The sequence below is a fragment of the Anser anser genome, assembly GCF_964211835.1.
Source record: "Anser anser genome assembly, chromosome: 5".
In the NCBI taxonomy this organism is placed as follows: domain Eukaryota; kingdom Metazoa; phylum Chordata; class Aves; order Anseriformes; family Anatidae; genus Anser; species Anser anser.
This window is the reverse complement of record NC_139725.1, coordinates 50,407,014-50,424,902: the sequence shown is the minus strand read 5'-3', so window position 1 is coordinate 50,424,902 and position 17,889 is coordinate 50,407,014. Positions and strand designations below refer to the sequence as shown.

The window sequence follows — 17,889 nt, the reverse complement described above, 5'->3', positions numbered from 1 at the left end:
CTTTCTTTGATGTTTTACTCAGCTCCAGAACTAAGGGGAGTTACAAGTTACAAGCAGCAAAGCAATGAAATCCACATGAAGGCTCCTATTTTCAGTGGTGTTGAGTGCTTCTGAACAATTACTCTCCAAAGAGTTTTTCTGGGGGAGGATCTGGGGGAATCAGGGTATCCAGTAGAACAAATGAGACAATAGATGCTTTGAACTCAAATGATATGGCTGAAAAGAGTCTTTTCAGAAAACCCTGAGCGGCTAGCATAGGAACACATCTGCATAATCCTCACATATTTTCCAAAGTGCTGGTTACCAGTAAGCATGCAGCAACGTCATGTACAAATGTCTAAAATACATCTTTGTTGTTTCACAGGCACCGTGCAGTATGATGGAACTGGGGATAGAAAAAGAAAAGAACAGGCTCCCACCACTTTTATTATCAGAGGCACTAGGAAGTTAGTGGCAAAGTGAACAGTCATTCCACCACTTAAGTCGTGCACAGGTGATGTGGAGTTTTCTAAGACCTAGCCATGCAACTGTGCAGAAACTCCCGTGATGATCCCCTCCTCTACAAGAGCCTCCACAGGCAGCCAGTGTAAGATGTTAGTATAAATGGGTATTTTTATACCTTTGGGATTTGATTCTTTCCACAGATGGCTCCCTGGGAGTCAGCAGGATCAGAGAACCCTAAGTACCAGCAAAATCGACTTTTGAAACAGAGCTATTGTTTCACCTTAACAAGTCTTGTGTTCTAAAGGTAACTGAGTGACATTTCGCATGCCTGTTCAGAGTTCTGAAGTTCACAGTCCTCACCGACTAATCTTCATTAAGGGTTTTGGCTATAACACTTCGTTAGTCTAGGCTGGTTTGAAAATCAGAGATAGAAGGATAAAAAGAGGGATGAAACATATCTGGGACTTGCCCTAGCATAAAGTAGAGACATGCCTGGGGTATGCAGCTGGACACCGGAGCAAAGGAGTATTATTGGATCACATAATTTCAACACTGACACTGAAATCAATGGGAACCTACACACATCTGGCATGTCTTCTGCACCAAATGTCAGATTTCAGTCACAGAGGACAATGGCAGCTCTTCTACTCATGGTACTGTTATAAGAACGGCATTTTATAAGAAATGATACTTTGGGGATAATAGGTACTTTCAATTTTTCCTTCCAGATTATGTAAAGTAAATAGTTAATGATTATCTTGCAATCAGAATATTCTGAAGAGTCACATTCGGAAACACATATACTTACAGTCAGTGCCACTGATCCTAGCAAAAGTGCAACTGAATAGACCAGTCCTTTACTGTTTATTTTAACCTGTGGTAATTAGACCAAAAAAAAAAAAAAAAGATACCTTTAAAACATTCAGAATATAATAATTGTGTTTTAGAGATCAGAAATCAATTTACTGATTTATGGTATTCCACCTTCTGCCTTGAATAGTGACTGACTTACACATTTTAAACTATACAAACCCATGACAGATTTATCATAATGGAGAATGGGAGGGTTAAGGATTTAAAATAAATGTGTAAGGAATCCCACCTCCATAGAAATAAATAAATGAGCAAATAAAATCAGCATTTCTAATGGATTTTATGTTATATCTCCTCATGATGGAGATATGCCGTTATTCTTGCCTTACAAAAATACTAAGGTACAGGAAGACAGACATGCTTGCGACTGTGCAGTGAGAAAATGACTGTAACATGAACAGACATACATGGCCCTGTTTTTTGCTATAGAATATAATGTACTCTAGTTAGCAGACTGTGAATTAATTACAGCTTGTGGAAATAAAATTGTTTATGTAACTCCTGGTTCCTTGGCAAAGAAATAACACCTTATTCATAAACCAATACATGCTCAGCATTTGCTGTTTGGTTGGTTGTTTTTTATTTGCATGCTTTCTTTTTAGGATATGGTTGACTGATTGCTTTTTAATAGAGAAAAAGAACACATTAAAAACATGTCCAGTATACATACAGTTGATCCACAATCAATCGCCATGGTCTGCAAACCCCATGGAACACCAAGGCCCACCAGAATGTCAAAGACATTGCTTCCTATTGTGTTGGATACTGCCATGTCACCAAGGCCTGCAAAGGAAAAACAACCTTCAGGTAAAAACAAAGTGTAGGATCAAAATTCAGTGTTCTACAGGAAGTTAAAGGGGAATGATTGGCATTGATCCAAGCCCCCTTGGACTAGCCAGAGTCTGCATCTTCTTTGTGGCTTGGAAAGCTTTACTGAGTGCATGGTATTCATTCAGCCTATGTGTTCAATGCCAGTTCAAAAATGAAGTTGATGCTCTTGTGTTCTAAATAGACTGCAGCCACGGGGAACCTGCAGATTAGCTACTGGATTTAGTCTGTGGACACACAGCTCACATGGATAATGAAAAGTGGTCCAGAAAAGAACTCAACCAGATGGGAGTCAAAGATATTAAGCACTTCTGTGGGGTACGGGTTTAATCAGCAGTCACTTCCCTTTAGGAACCATCAAGTGGGACATGAAATAAAAATTTAATAATAAGAGTAAATGGCGATGAAGTTGCTAGGCATTACTCAAAATCCAGTCCTAATGCTCATCACTGACTGCCATCTCATTCTGCACCAGTATCAATAAACGTGAGGAAGGCAGAAGAACTCTTCTCTGTCTAATTTCCCCAAGGCACTGGCTTAACTATTGACTCCTTTCTGCAAAACCCACACCAGGAAGGAAGAGGAACTCTGACATAAATGGGACGCATCCTACAAATACTTAGAGTATAGAGAGCACAGACAGACACTGCCGGATCACAGGTACAGTCTCTGCATGAAGGGAGATGCTCATAGAAAGGTTGTGCTTTCGATCTGCTGCTTTTCAAGGCAGTGTCCCTCTCTACTCTTTAGATATTTGTCTGCAATTTGTCTTGTAATCATCTTCTTGGATTCCAAGCAGTGGAAAAACACTGTTCTTGAACAAGAGGGGCTGCTTTTTCCCCAAGCTACTGCTTAGCTTCACTTTCAGAGGAAACAATCCTTTCAGTACTTTCTCCTAATACTAAAGAACTGATTTAAAGCAGCACTCTGTTAATTAAAAAATGTAACGTTTTCCTTCTGTTCTTTCAAAAAGCTGTTCACTTAATACTACATATGGAAAGCTAATTTAGTAGGAAGGTTGTTCCATAAGAATCAAGAATCCTGAATACTTTTGTTCTGCTTTTGTGAGATTTTCCTGCACAAAAGAGATAATACAAATTCAAGAATGAAATATTTTAAATAGATCATTCTTTTTAATCAAGTGGAATTTAAGATCATTATTTCTATCTCAAACTACAAATGTGGGACTTTGGGGTACTTAATTTATCACTTCAGAACTCTTGTTATTTGCTCAGTGATGTGTTCTGGAGATCTTATTATCTGGGAAAAAAACAGACTATGGAGATAAGAATGGTGGAAAAGAATACAATTAGGAGCTGTTCTTATCCTCCTGTAGTACAGGGTGATCATTTTGGGTTTAATGTTTTTCAACAACAGGAAGGAATACGGCTACAGACATTTCTCAAAAAAAAAAAAAAGTAAAAAACCTTAATCAAATGTTAAAAATACATGAGAAAACATTTTAAAATTTCAGTGGGAAAGCTGATGAAGACATAGCTAACATTTATCTAAAAGCCTTTCCAGTGCCACTATTCATATATCCCAAAGGGAAAGAGGTCTGCATTTGGATGAAAAGTATGCTTGGAGCAACATCACTTCTGCCAGATCATCTTAACCACTTCACTCCCCTGGGTTCAGGAGGTCTTCTAAAAATCAGTACAAGTTTTACATGGACTAGTGCTGGTTAGCACATATTCTTCAATGCAGTTTTTTTAATAGCTGATATTCCAGTTTTGTCTGGCTCGTATCTCTTTACCCGGACTGATAACACCATGCATGGGATATCTGAGTTTTGAATGACCTTCAAGAATGTTAGGCTGTGCCCAGTCTCAATAAGCAAACAGTAACAGGACAGGGATGACTTCTTAGTTCACCAAACTTAACAAAGCATTTTATTTTTTAACTGGGCCCTGAAACAGTGAGAATAAATAAATAAATAAGAATAAAATTGCATTGAGGATTTGTTTGTATGGAGGAAGCAAATCATAGAGGAAGTATGTAACATTGCAGGAATGCTCCTGCAGGCACAGTACCTTGTCTTGCTACTATTAGGCTGGCCATGCAGTCTGGGACACTTGTTCCTGCAGCTAGGAAAGTAATGCCCATGATCACATCTGGTATCCCAAGCGTGTATCCGATCACCGTCACCTGAACAATGAGGAAAGTAGGTTACCCTGTCACATTTGGAAAGTCTCCTCAATCCAATACAGTGGTGACAGACTCTTAACTTTGATTTCTGGTGTGGACCCTAGCAGAATTAGACTCAAATCTATTTCTGCAAATGAAGTAAGTGTGGAATAACCAGCCTAAAATCAACCTTGTAAAAAGGAAAAGTACTTTGGTCATATTCTTCAACATTTTATGAGCAAAAAATAAGCACCATTTTCTGTAATTCTAATAGGACATACTGATTTTTTAAGGAAAAGCACAGACATGGTTTTGTTTTTACTTTATTCTCAAAATGGCAAGATCCTTATTGGTTCTTTTCTCAAGAGGACTGGAGTCAATTTACATTGTGATATAGGGCCAGAAATACGAAGAACTTATTATACTCCAACTCATGAAGAAGGAAACACTTTCTTGAATGACTCCTGATATAATCCCAAAGTGAGCGTGTCTGGTTATACTATCCCCTGAGAATCCAGATGCAGCTTTAAAAGTGCTAAAGGGAGGGCTGAAGCTTGTAGCAGAACTCTTGGGAGAGAACAGGGAATAGTATTTAGCTGGAACATCCAAAGAAGACTGAAAAAGAGTCAGGAGAAAAGGCTGAACAGGCAGCTGAGCATGCAAAGGGAATGGCCTTGTGAGAGCGAGAGGACTGAAGCAGGAACAGGCAGCTGCTTCCTTGCAAAGACTGCTAAGGGTGAAAGCCTTTAAGTCTCTGTGTTGTTTTCTTGAAGTAGTTTGCCAGTCTCTTACAGGAGGAAGACTGGACCCTTTGCCAAGGAAAAGGTATTCTTTAGGAACCCACTAACAAACCTTCATGTTCTCAGAAGCAAGCTGTGGCTCAGAAGTAGGAGTAGGCATCATTCTCCTGCTGCAAGTGGTAACAGAGTATTAAGGTCTGCGTGTGTCTTAAAATAAGAGGTGTTGGAGCCTTGGTGTGTATGTCTCTTGTTTGTGAAAGGGACTTCTGCAAATGGAACCAAGGTACAGAGCATGGTCTGACAAAGGACATATGGTATGAAATGAATGTACGGCTTTGGCACCATTATACCAGGCAGAATGAGTGGCTGGCATATGGATTTCTCAACGTTAAGAGAGTGGGGGATTACTTTATAATGCAAAACATTGTGCATCAAGTATATAGAAAACACGGAATCTTCCATGAGAGGAAGCATAAATGTAAAGCAATCTGCGAATGTCTGACACATTTGGAGAAGGCAGAGATGTTCTCTATCCAAAAATATTTTGCAGGTAAAGAGCTCATGAACAAAAAGTCTTCCATATATATGCCTATAAGAATATATATGTGGCTATGAGTGTGTATATGTGTAAGACATATGCATAGTCTGAACACGAAACAAGCTGACTGCCTCTTCACTATATTTTCCTTTAAAAGGAAAAAATGAGCATATGAATTCTTTGGCAGCACATCCTATCTTCTAGCGATAGGTATATACAACTTCTTGGGCTTGCATCTTTTAGAATAGAAAAAGGTAACTTTCTATACTTCAAAATTATGGTTATTTTTGTTTCCATCACAGAAACTACTTTGAGGACGCTTTCCTATTCATGCCTATTCTCTGACTGCAAACGTAAACTTAAGAAAGTGAAAAAAGAAAAGAAAGAAAGAAAAAAGGAAGCTATTCAAATCTCCAAGTAAGTGTGCTCCTTGGTCACAAATTAATACACCTGATATACTACTTCTCACAGATCTAGGGCAAATGGAAGCATACAAGCAAGCATAATACTCTTCACTAAGAAGAACTTTCTTGCATTATTCCACTCTACTCGAGGTGTTTTACAGCACTTCAAATTTTGCCATCCATCTGCCTTTTCAGCATGTTTCAGTATCAGAGCCTACAGCCAAATTTCTAAAGGTGTCTCAGGACAGCTGCTGTGAATTGCATGCTACCACTTGGATTCCCTTTCATTAGTAGGATGTGGTTGCTCACATTGTTTTGAAAATCAAGCTGGCACCTTCATGCACTGTGTTGGGCCTATATAGTAAAGGCCCAATCGTGTGTGCAGGAAAGAGTAGCAGAATGCTAAAATTATAATAATAAAGAGTATAAACTGAAGAGACTACACCATGATTATGTCTTTAACAAATATACAGAAGTCTATGATCTATTTTGTGATGCACATTTCACTCAGTACAGCACATCTTGCTACATGTGCTTACCATCCACACCATGAAGTAGGAGAACAAGGCAATCCAGAGAGTGGATAAGACAAATGTGAACATAAACCAACTCTCCCAGCGTGGTTTGCTGCAGTTTGGAATGGTGCAAAAAAGCAAGAATATCAATGGCCACGTCAAAATCCATTTAACTTTGTTCATTTTTCCATCTGCAGGACAAAGAAAGGAAAGAACCAGTTTATTTTTTTCATCACTATCCCAGGCCCACATTTCTTTGAATACAGCAGATGACGAGATCTCTGAAAGCTGGTTACAACTGTGCATGTCAGCTCATTTTCCAGTGTATCTTTCATCTATGCTTGCTCTCTGTTTGCAATCTCAACCAAATTCTGCCCTTGCATGCATATCCAGAATCTTAAGGCTAAGCCTCCCTAAGTATATGTAAATCCAAGTAGGATTTATGAGGATTTAAAGTATGGCTACTTCTAAAACCAAAATTAATGGTCTAATTTGTTGCTCTTTCAAATACCTCTGTTACTATTAATTCAAAGGCACAATTAAAAACAAACAAACAATAAAGAAGCATGACTTTTTAAAAGGAAGATGGAAATCCTTGTAGTTAAAATGACCTGCAACTTCTGTGCAGCTACAGAAAATAATTTCAAAGAAAACTGAATCACAGATCCAACCTGTGAACATGATAAACTCATTTCACATACCCAGCTGTGGACACTTGGGCAGAACTTCAAACTAGGACTTAGGAGACCTAGACTCGTTACTCGCTCCAACTGCACACCTTGGGCTAGTCTCTTATCCTCCATAAAACAAGACTATAGACAATGACTTCCATCATACAACTCCCTGAAATCAACAGGTGAGCAATACCAGACAAATGTCACTATTGATGAAGACAAGTACATGCCTTCTTATTTGTCAAAAAATGTGTATTATTTTAAATGTGCATGTAATTCTCAATACAAATAAGAGAATTATTTTACAATTGGGTCATAAATCTCTGTGGCACTTACTTACCTTTCATAACGTATCCTGCAAGTACGATAACAAATTTGTTGATCAGGATAAATCCAAGTAGCACAGGCAACTGCACAGTGGTTTTTGTTTGGGTTTTCCTTACATAGATTTAGAATTCTGCTAGTAAGGATTTCCATCATAAACTGACAATGATATGTATACAATCTGATAAAATACGCCATTTTTAATATAACGGGTAATCACACTGAAGGAAATTATCAGATACGTCTTTCAGTGAAGTTAATTCAATTATGAAGGGCAGCTAAGAAAACTCCCATCAGCTTCACCAGGAATTTTCTTTCTGCAAAAACTTTGGAATTAAGGATTTTTCAATGCAAGTTTTTGTCAATGGATTCAGTTAGAATTAAATCTGTCCTCTGGAGCAATGTACACCAGATACAAAGAAATCAAAAGTTAAACCTTTTAAAATTAATAACATCTTTGTAATTTACGAGGCTCCTTAATAGTTGAATTAAACTGCAAATGCAGGTCTTCATTTTACTTAGGTATGTATTCTAGGGCTAAGTTATGAATCAGCTCCTTAACTTGAGATATCCTTGTAAATTCTAGGATGCCAGGATCCCACCAGGAAACCTTAGACTAAGCTTGGCTCTTTATTCCCTTTTAGCTTGTGGCTGTGGAACTTGTAACACATAAAGCTACTAAAGTCTCCTTCGTCAATTCTACTTCTAAATTTTTACATGACACTGGGAACACAACACAGATTTTACAGGGAAGCCCTTTTCCCCTCTGCTTACATATACTGCTATACAGGTTCTAAAAACAGTAATCATTCTGGTCTGTCCAGAAAAAGAAATGACACTTGTTAGCTCACATCTCACTAACTCTGTTAATGAGACTGTAAATATCCTATGGTATTTTATACCTCCTTCTGTTTTATTTGTTTTGGTTTGGATCATTAAAAGACTCCTGCTGGTTAATTTCTACTCTTTGTCTACCCATGTTGCTAAGCCTGGTTCATAGTCAAACAAGTCAGCATGGCCCAGGCTGGTAATTTCCCCATTGTTAATTCCAAATGCAGGGTGAGTGGGCGACAGTTTGACAGGAAAAAATTATGGATCTGATTCTGATCTGATGTTGGCTTAATATGACTGACTTCAGAGGTGCTACACACAGGAGATTCAGCCCATTTGTCTTTTCAATAACATGAATAAGAGAAACAAAATTGCCTGCAGAACAAATAGGGAATCAACAGATGTTCTCAGCCTCTGTTGGAGAACATGTATTGTGTCAGAGATCCTGTCTGATGTCCTTAATTACCTAAAAAACACTTAACTGTGACAATTCACAGTGCCTTACCACTGGCATTGCTGTGCTTGCTCATACCCAGGGAAACAGAAATGTTGGTGGAGAATTATTTGCCTGTCCCATATCTTTGTTCAGATTGAATGGACGTGTGTCAGATTTAAAAGTTATTACTGGTGATGCTTCATCCACAAGAGTCTGGGTCAGAATGGTTCTTTAGAGCTACATAGTTTGTGAAAGTGATGTTTGCACTCATCACATACAACCAGGCTTGAGACTTTGGGGAACACAAAGGATAATTTTGTAGGGTTAACAGAGAAGGAGACTGGCCATTGGCTGTTGGCCTGGAGTAGTTCCGAACTATCATGAACAAAGCAGCCTACCTGACACACCTTACACTGGCTTCTCTTTTGCAACAGGGCTTGCCAGCTTTTACAAGCCTTCAGATAGCTGACCTCAGTTCTGCCCAAGGCTGTTTTCTTCAGCTCCTACTGTGTTGGGTCATGGAACCTGTGTGGCACCCAATGCTAAGGAAGTCTGCTCTTCTGCTGAGACACGGTAGTTTAGTAAGAATTCAGCAAGTTTAGCAGCAACCTCCAAACTTCATTTCCTCATGAACCTGATGCCTTCCATTCACTTCACCTGGCTAAAATGAATACAAAAACAATATCCAGATTGACAATTTCATTTTCTTTAGCACTTTTGAAACTATTTCTTGTGCTGCTTTTCGTTTTTGACCGCCCACTCTAAAATAATCATTAAAGAGATTTAGCAATAAATTTGTGAAATTGTGTTAGGCTTTTAGTTCATGACAAATTGTTTCGTGATTGTTGCTTAGGAAGAAAATTATCCTCCTCATTAAGGCTATTATTCAATACATAGCTGCTCTGTAAAAATACACAAACAGTCCCATTACAAGATGTGAGCTCAGTTGTTTTAATGGCACTCCTGTGAACCGTGGGCCTGAAGGCTCCTCCAGCAACTCATGTAGCTGAGGAAAGGCATATGTTGGTTGTTGAGCCCCCACCCCGACTATAATGAGAGAATATTTCTGCTTTATTACAGAACACATCATTATAGAAGAGCTTGATTACAATGTTTCTGAAAACGTGTAATAAAGGGCAGCCCTACCACAAAGAGCCCTTTGGTAAATGTCAGTACGTTTCTGGGCCCTTTTTTCCAGAGGTTGGATCACAATAATCACTTTCACATACAGATAGTGTACTGGTGAAAGAAGTTAACAGCACACCTTGTAGCACTGACAGGAAAGGAATAGTTCCTTAAGGCACTACAGAAGTTGCCTTTTTATAGGAAAAATACTATCCTATTTGCAACCTTCACACCACGGAGAGACGAACTTGAACAAAGGCGTGAAACTACCCTTGTGTTTTCATTCAGATCAGGATTGTACCCTTGAAGTAAATCTCCTAGCTCTCCCCATTTATTGGAGTTTGGTCTGTGATGCAGGACTGCCTTGGATCACACCAATGAAATTCCACAGGTATACAGCTGAACCAGAGGCACACACCTACAATGCTCCAAATAATAATGAGCGTGTAGTCCATGGGCCCAAGCTAGGGCCAGCCTCAAACAGAACTTCCAAATGCACATAGCGCAGACAGCCTACATGCCCTAGTCAATAAACTGCACAGAAAACACTTTTGCTGAAGACAGACTGCAACTACACTGCCAGGAGCAGATCCAAGTTACTTTAAAACATTTAAATCACTTAAATTTGACAGCTTTGTCACTTAGTCTTCCCTTTAAAAGGACAGCAATCAAGCACAGACCTCTACTCCACATTTTAGCTACTTCAGAACACGTCTACATCTTCCAGTGTGAAAGGGGAATCTTCTGTATGCAATTTAGTAGATGAATGATCTAAAAAATGTTATAACTTCCCTGAAAAGCATGAGTCTAATTGGCATATGGGATTTTCCTAACTGTACTGTTATGAAATCCTATACATTCCTAATTTAAGGTAATCTGAAAACAGGAAAAGTTTTCTCTAATTTAATCTATCTGCAAAATGAGGAAGGTTTCCTGGAGTTTGCTGCTGATTTCTATTTTTCTGAAGTTTGGGTTTGTTTTTTGTTGTTGTTGTTGATTTTGCTTGTTTGGTTGGTTGGTTGCTTGCTTTTTTTGTTTGTTTTGTTTTTGACAACAGTAAACTTACAATAAAAGCAAGGCATTTCCAGGCTGGCCTAGGATGTCTATTGCTGTAGAATTTTTCAGTGCTCTACTTCATAATTTGTAAATTCCTTTTTTTTTTTTTAATGTTTATCTTTTTACATTTATCTACTATTTTCCATTAGCAAAAAATGAACACACTTTTTTTCCCAATGAAAAGTGATTTTTAAATCACCCATCCCCTGGGTCTTAATTAGGCTTTATATTTACAAAGATTAAATTTACATCCACATATCATTAGCAATATTAATTCAAATCTTGACCTGAAAATGTGCAGCAGCAACATACACACCTCCACATTGGGAGCTTTGTAATAAATCAGAAAGCGAGCACATTTCTGCTAGAAACTGCTGTGGCTCATCAGCACTGAGAGTGACTAGAAAAAATTAGTATACGTAAATTAGCCAACCTGAAAGCTTAATTCATTCCTGAGCATGTGCTGTATCCAAAACACAACAGGGGAATATAATCTTTTGTCCAAGTATGGGACTTAAGATAGGAGCAACCAAAAGAGATATAATAAACTGGATCCACTGTGAATTTTCCATCAGAATTATTTTCAACTGGAAAATGCCTTTGTTGAGAAATCAAAAATTTCTAAGAAAATGTTTTTTACTTCACTGTCAGGAAAATTGACACGGAAGCTGCCCCTCCACCTTCTTGGAAAATCCTTACTGATTTCAGCTCTGAAAGTTTCCCTAGGAGGCGTGGAAGTGAGACTCTCTGTATTAACATGCTGGAGCCAGCCTACACAGTGGACAGAAAGGTGTCCAAGAAAGCCCAACCTTTGTCAGCCCTCCAAGCGGACAGCTGACATGTTAAAACATTCTTATTTTAATTCTTCTGCAACAGAGCTTTGGAAACTTTTTTCTTTTTCCTGTGAAAAATACCGAGGTTTTACTTCTCCTCCAAAACAGACTGTTTTCCAAAATACTAACGCTCTTCTCGGAAGTTTCATTTTCCAGAATACAAGTTCCAAATTCCAGACCATGAGATCTGCCCAAACCAACCCAGATTTCTATTCTGAGCCTGTGCCTTTACCACACTTTGCATACCCCGATTTATGCCAATAATTTTCTCTTAAAAACACATTTTTGGTACACTGGAAACTGGTCCTGAAAAAAAAGAATTTGCACCATCTGCAGAAACAAGCTTTACTCTCAGAGTTCCTATAGCTTTACACAGGACAATATTCAACAACAATTAAAAGTAATCGAGCAGCGTGCTCACTATACCATGTTTGACTTGGTCAGATTTTGGCATGGTTTATTTTTATGTTTTACCCTTGCTTTCTACTTTATCAATATTTTTTAAGGGAGAACTGAAATTTATAGATTTTCTCAAGTTCCTCTTCACTCTTTCAGAGTGAAGCGATGAGCAAACATAATAGAGTTACTAAATTAAATCCGTGCCTTTTTTTCTGCCAGTTTCTCCTGCATATCCTCCTCCTACATAGAGCACATTAGTTGCTCCCCTGGAACACACTTTCCAGTTTAGTTTTCTACAAAAGGAGTCTGGTTCATGAGCTCCAAGAATACGATGCAAATCAAACTGCAGTACATGCAAAAAACTTTGAGATCTGCCCCAGAAACACACTTGTGAAATAAAATTCTGTGGTAGATGTACCACTACACAGCCAGTGGATAAGGGAAAGCTCTTGCAAAAAAAAAAAAAAAAAAAACAGAATACAGCAGTTAAGTCCTGCTCTCAAATGTCTTCTTGGAAGAACTTCTCTCTTATGCAAGAAGCTATGGGAACTAGCTCCTTCCTAACTCAGTCATGTTTCTGAATTTAGGCAAAAGCACATAAAACAGGAGAGAAAAACAGTTTGAGAAACAACTACAAAGAAGAACAAAAATTTCAGTAAATCTTACTTCAAATACATTAGGAGCAGGAAGCATGCTGGAGCCACTGGTGATCAAAGTATAAAGGAGCACTGAGAGAAGACAGGGCTGTTGCAGAGAATTCTCTGTATCAGTGTTTGCAGAGATATAAACTAGAGAGATTTCCACGTGGAACTGTTTTCTGTCTCTAGCTCAGCCTCAAAGACACACAATTTCATGGGGGATATCATACAGGTCCACAGCATCCAAAGTGTCAGTGAGTTACATGGGATTTATTTTGTTCACTGTCTTTTCCAATAAAAGAAGACATCAAATGAAGCTAGTAGGAGCCAGGTTCAAAGCTAGTAAAAGGAGGCAGTAAACTCCTTGCCAAAGGATGTTGTGGGTGTTAATGTTTGCAAAGAGAACTAGGCAAATTAATGAAGAAGAAATACACTAAGGATTTTTTAATGCTCAAAAATCACACTCAGTCCAGGAAATTCCTTGAGCTGAAAATAGCTGAAGGGCAGAATTGGTTTCAGGGTAATATCACATAAACTTGTCTTGTCCCATTCTTCCCAAGACTTCTTCATAAAGTCATGGTTGGATTTGGAATATTGGGGTAGGTGAACACTTGGTTTGACCTGAGTATGAACATTTTCTACGTTTTTAGTAGATGCTATTAATTTTTGCTTCTCTCCTACATGTTGTCTCTGTACTTTGGATCCATATCAAAATGGGCAGGATTGCTAATCTCCTTTATTTCTGTTTTATTTTAGCTCCAGGAATTAATATTCCTATTTTAGCTAACACCATCATGACTTACATAAAGCATCCATGGTCCAATCCTATAAAAGAAGGAATTCTTCATTTCTGTGAAACCAGCAGGAGCTGAGAACACCGAGTATTTTAAAGGATCTTGAACATGTGACAATGAATGGGATTTAAGCATCCATTAAGAGCTGCACAGAAATGTTTTTCTGAGTCTGGGCTCTAAAACACTACTGAGCTATGCAAGGGCTTTTATACATCATTTTGTTGTCAACATATGTTTGCTCGGTTTCATCCTGTTTTATTCTCATCCTTTTTTCATTTTTTTCCCCTGGAGTTTAAGACCTGTTTCCAAACAACTGTAGAGTAATAGAACAGTAGAGCATCAAATGAACCTTTGTCTTGGAAGATAATTACTCATGGCCTTACAGTTAGGTCAAAAAAGGAATTCCTCTTTTAAAGAGAACATTTCTTCCCACATAGAAACCAAAGGCAAAGGCTGGTTTGCATGATAACATATGTAGTTTCCGTAAAAACTATGTACTGCCTCCTGTTCCAAGACAGGCCTGAGCCACACCCTGGGGGTGAATATCTCTGTATGTTTGACATATGGAATCTAAGCAAGAGACTAGTTAGGACTGTTTTCATGTAATGTTCTTTTTCTCTATTTCTTTGTACTGAAGTTCTACTTTTATTACTAAGCACCACCATAGGGTATAAAGGAAAAGAATAAGCAAATCTTTCAGATAGCAAATGATAACAGGACATTACTTCAAGATGATGCAATGCTTTAAACTTCATCTATGTTTATTTCTGTTTCAGAAAAAAAATGTTCTTTCAAAAATATATAGAACATATAATTTGAAGAAAGAAAGTCAAAATCCAAACTAGGCTAAAAAAGGTGACTAAAGAACTGCAGAATAAAAAAAAGGGTTGGGCTAATTCATAGCCATTTCTGTTGCAGTTCTTAAAAAAAAAAAAAAGTGAATTTTCTACTTATCACACTGCAAGCAGTTGACTTGGAAAGTCCTTTCAGTGCTTATTCTTCATAGAGCTATTTATGTATTGAAAGAATACATGAAGTTCTGATCTTTAGAAAATGTATGTGCCTTATTCCTGGCCTGAAAATATATCAAAAGAAAAATAGAGGGGATTCTGGGAAACTTTTCTCTAAAGCCAGTTTCAAATGTCAGGATTTTTTTAGGCTACTGATTGTGCCATAGTACTTAAGCAACAAAGAATAATGCTGTTTCTTTACATTTTCCTCAAGGTTATTAAAAATGTACTTTTGAAAGGAAAATTAGAAGAATTCTCTGTCAGAATGCAATCATAGAATCATAGACTATCCTGAGTTGGAAGAGACCCACAAGGATCATCAAGTCCAACTCCTGGCTCCACACAGAAATACCTGAAAGTCAAACTACATTTCTCAGAGCATTGAACGCTTCTTGAACTCCAGCAGGCCTGTTCCTGGGGAGCCTGTCCCAGTGCCCGACCACCCTCTGGGTGCAGAACCTTTCCCTAACCCCCAGCCTGACCCTCCCCTGTCCCAGCTCCATGCCGTCCCCTCGGGTCCTGTCGCTGTCCCCAGAGAGCAGAGCTCAGCGCCTGCCCCTCCGCTCCCCTCGTGAGGGAGCTGCAGGCCGCCATGAGGCCTCCCCTCAGCCTGCTCTGCTCGGGGCTGAACAAACCAAGGGACCTCAGCTGCTCCTCATACGTCTTGCCCTTCAGACCTTTCACCATCTCAGTTGACCTCCTTTGGACACACTCTGATAATTTTATGTCCTTATACTGTGGCACCCAAAACTGCACACAGTACTCGAGCTGAGGCCGCACCAGCACAGAGCCGAGCAGAACAATGCCTTCCCTTGACCGGCTAGCAATGCCAGGCTTGATGCATCCATGGTACTTTTGGCCCTTTTGGCTGCCAGGGCACAGTATTGACTCGTATTTATTTTGCTGTTGTCCAAAACTCCCAGATCCTTTTCCACAGGGCTGTTCTCCAGCCTCTCCTCCCCCAGTTTGTACATATACCCAGGGTTGGCTCATCCCAGGTGCAGAATCCGGCACTTGCTCTTGTTAAATTTCACATGGTTGGTGATTGCCCAGCCCTCTAATTTGTCAACATCTTTCTGCAAGGCTTCTCTACCCGAAAGGGAGTCAAAAGCTCCTCCCAATTTAGTATCATCCACAAACTTATTTAGTATTGTATTTGACTCCTGCGTCCAATTCATTTATAAAAACGTTGAAGAGAACTGGCCCTAAAATGGAGCCTTGGGAAACCCCACTAGTGACTGACTGCCAGTCTGATGTAATTCCATTTACTATAGTCCTTTGAGCCCAATCCATCAGCTAGTTGTTCAGCTATTATATTATGTACTTGTCTAGCTGTATGCTGGACATTTTGTCCAGAAGGATACTGTGAGAGACAGTATTGAAAGTTTTGTCAAAATCCAAAAAGATCACATCTACTGGCTTCCCTTGGTCAACTAGATGGGTAACTTTGTCATAAAAAGAAATTAAGCTAGTTGAGCAGGACTTTTCTCCTAAGAACCTGTGTTGGCTGTGACCAATGACTGCATTATCTTTCAAGTGTTTTCCAATAACTGCCAGTACAATCTTCTCCATAATTTTACCAGGCACTGAAGTACAGGATAACAGTTGAGGAATGATGATCCAACCAATAGAAACTCATCTCCAGACAACAGTGGAGTAACAACAACTGAAAATAATGATGAGTATTTTAAATAATCACTTTACCACTTTTACACAAACTCTTTGAGTTCATGCTGAATTTTTATTCCATTCCAGTGTAACTGTATCAGCAATGGTTCCACTTTGGCCTGTTACACCTCAATTACCTTGAAAGACTTTCTCAAAAATGCAGAAAAACTGCATTAAAAAAAGGTCAATGACATAACTCATAACTCCTTTCTTAGATCAAGGCATTTGGTCTATTAAACATTTGATCTATTAAGAATATCAAACACTCAGGAAGCTCCACTCTGAAGTCTATTTTTTATTCATAGGGAAGATGTCTGAGTCTTGAACAAATCCAAATATGACAATTTGGCCTTCAGGCAATGTTTGCCACATGTTAGAATTCTGCATTGTCCAGGAATATAAAAATAAATGCATGATTGCACTGCCCTAATTAAAACTTGATTCCAAAAACTTGCGAAAAACAACTCAGTTAAAAAATCTGTGCCAACACTTGCAATGAAACTTGCATTTTTAAGATGTTTTGAGGACGCCTTTTTTTCTTCTTTGGAAGTTGTTCATTACTGTTACTGTTATTATTACTATTACTAACATGCTTGTGTGTGCACAAGTACCTTGCTGATTTGAATCCATTTATTCCACCATAGAATATAAATATTTTTTTCATACTGTCATTGATTATCAGGAATGCATCTAATGGGCCTTTCTTGTGAATCAGTTTGCTTCCACTCTTCACCCCCAATGAAAGCCTGCAACTGCTGTCTGTAAGAAGCTCCTGTAATAGCACATAGTCCAGTAACACATTAAAACAGATGGTTTTATCCAATCTTTACACAGCATGCTTCAATGTTTGCTCTGTCACAAACATCTCTTCCAAAATGACGGTAAGTCAAGCAAATAGAACCTCGAAGAAATTAAAGTCATGTAAGACATGGAAAATTCTTCCTTCTTCTCTGCACGTGATATTAATTTACGCCAAGTAATACTGGGGTTAAACGGTAAGTGTGTGAGGGAATACCAGTGACTACATACCTGTGATAGGTTATCTAATCTCTGCTGTCTAATCTCCAAAACACCTGAGGGAGAGTCAACTTGTAATGTACTATGTGGGCTCCAACATAGTGAGACTGGTTTTATATAGCCCTTCACACCAGAGAGTTTCCAAAAAATTTCAAAAGGTATTATTAGATAATGCTGCTCTAAGAATTTTAATTACCTTAAAAAACATTAAACACTATTTCTCCCCTTAAAACGTCCTTCCTCTTTGTCCAAACCTCCCCTACATTCAAGTTATATCATCAGGTTATTATATATTTATATACCTAGTTGCTTCTGTCCTAGTAATCCCCAGTAGACCAGTATTAACTGTTCACTTCAAAATTACTAACAGCGCAATGCCTGTCAGGTCGGTGTGACAAGTTTTTGAATACACACCTGCCTTACTTGCTTTCTCTTTACTTCTGGCAAACCGGCACTTCTACCACTATGGTGCATGATGGTTGGAAAACACTTTCCTGAGATCTCCTTTTAATCATGTAGCTTCCAGTCCTGTTTTACTGTCATCAAATCCAGCCTCCAGGCAGCCAAATCAAACCCTTTCCTCCTCTCCTGCCTTCATATGTTGTCTACTCCTAT

General features: G+C 38.7%; 1 protein-coding gene and 1 long non-coding RNA gene across 11 annotated transcripts in view; one reads left to right on the top strand and one right to left on the bottom strand.

Moving 5' to 3' along the window:
- SLC24A4 (solute carrier family 24 member 4) overlaps positions 1 to 17,889 on the bottom strand; it is a 98,778-nt gene that overhangs the window by 6,880 nt on the left and 74,009 nt on the right. For 4 of the 10 annotated variants that reach the window (XM_083838883.1, XM_083838881.1, XM_083838882.1 and 1 more), the window contains 4 exons: positions 6,494 to 6,660; positions 4,179 to 4,293; positions 1,988 to 2,100; positions 625 to 1,318 (listed from right to left, as the gene is read on the bottom strand). In XM_083838883.1, the coding sequence (XP_083695009.1) occupies positions 1,061 to 1,318; positions 1,988 to 2,100; positions 4,179 to 4,293; positions 6,494 to 6,660 (653 nt within the window). In that variant the 3' untranslated portion in view covers positions 625 to 1,060. Of the gene's footprint in view, positions 1 to 398; positions 1,319 to 1,987; positions 2,101 to 4,178; positions 4,294 to 6,493; positions 6,661 to 17,889 lie in introns of those variants that run through there. The other 6 variants (XM_083838878.1, XM_083838877.1, XM_083838876.1 and 3 more) reach the window with 6 other exon arrangements.
- On the top strand, positions 1,995 to 16,918 carry LOC310900639. The gene is made up of 3 exons (XR_014585288.1): positions 1,995 to 2,124; positions 5,853 to 5,967; positions 6,667 to 16,918. It is a non-coding gene; the product is annotated as an uncharacterized lncRNA (long non-coding RNA).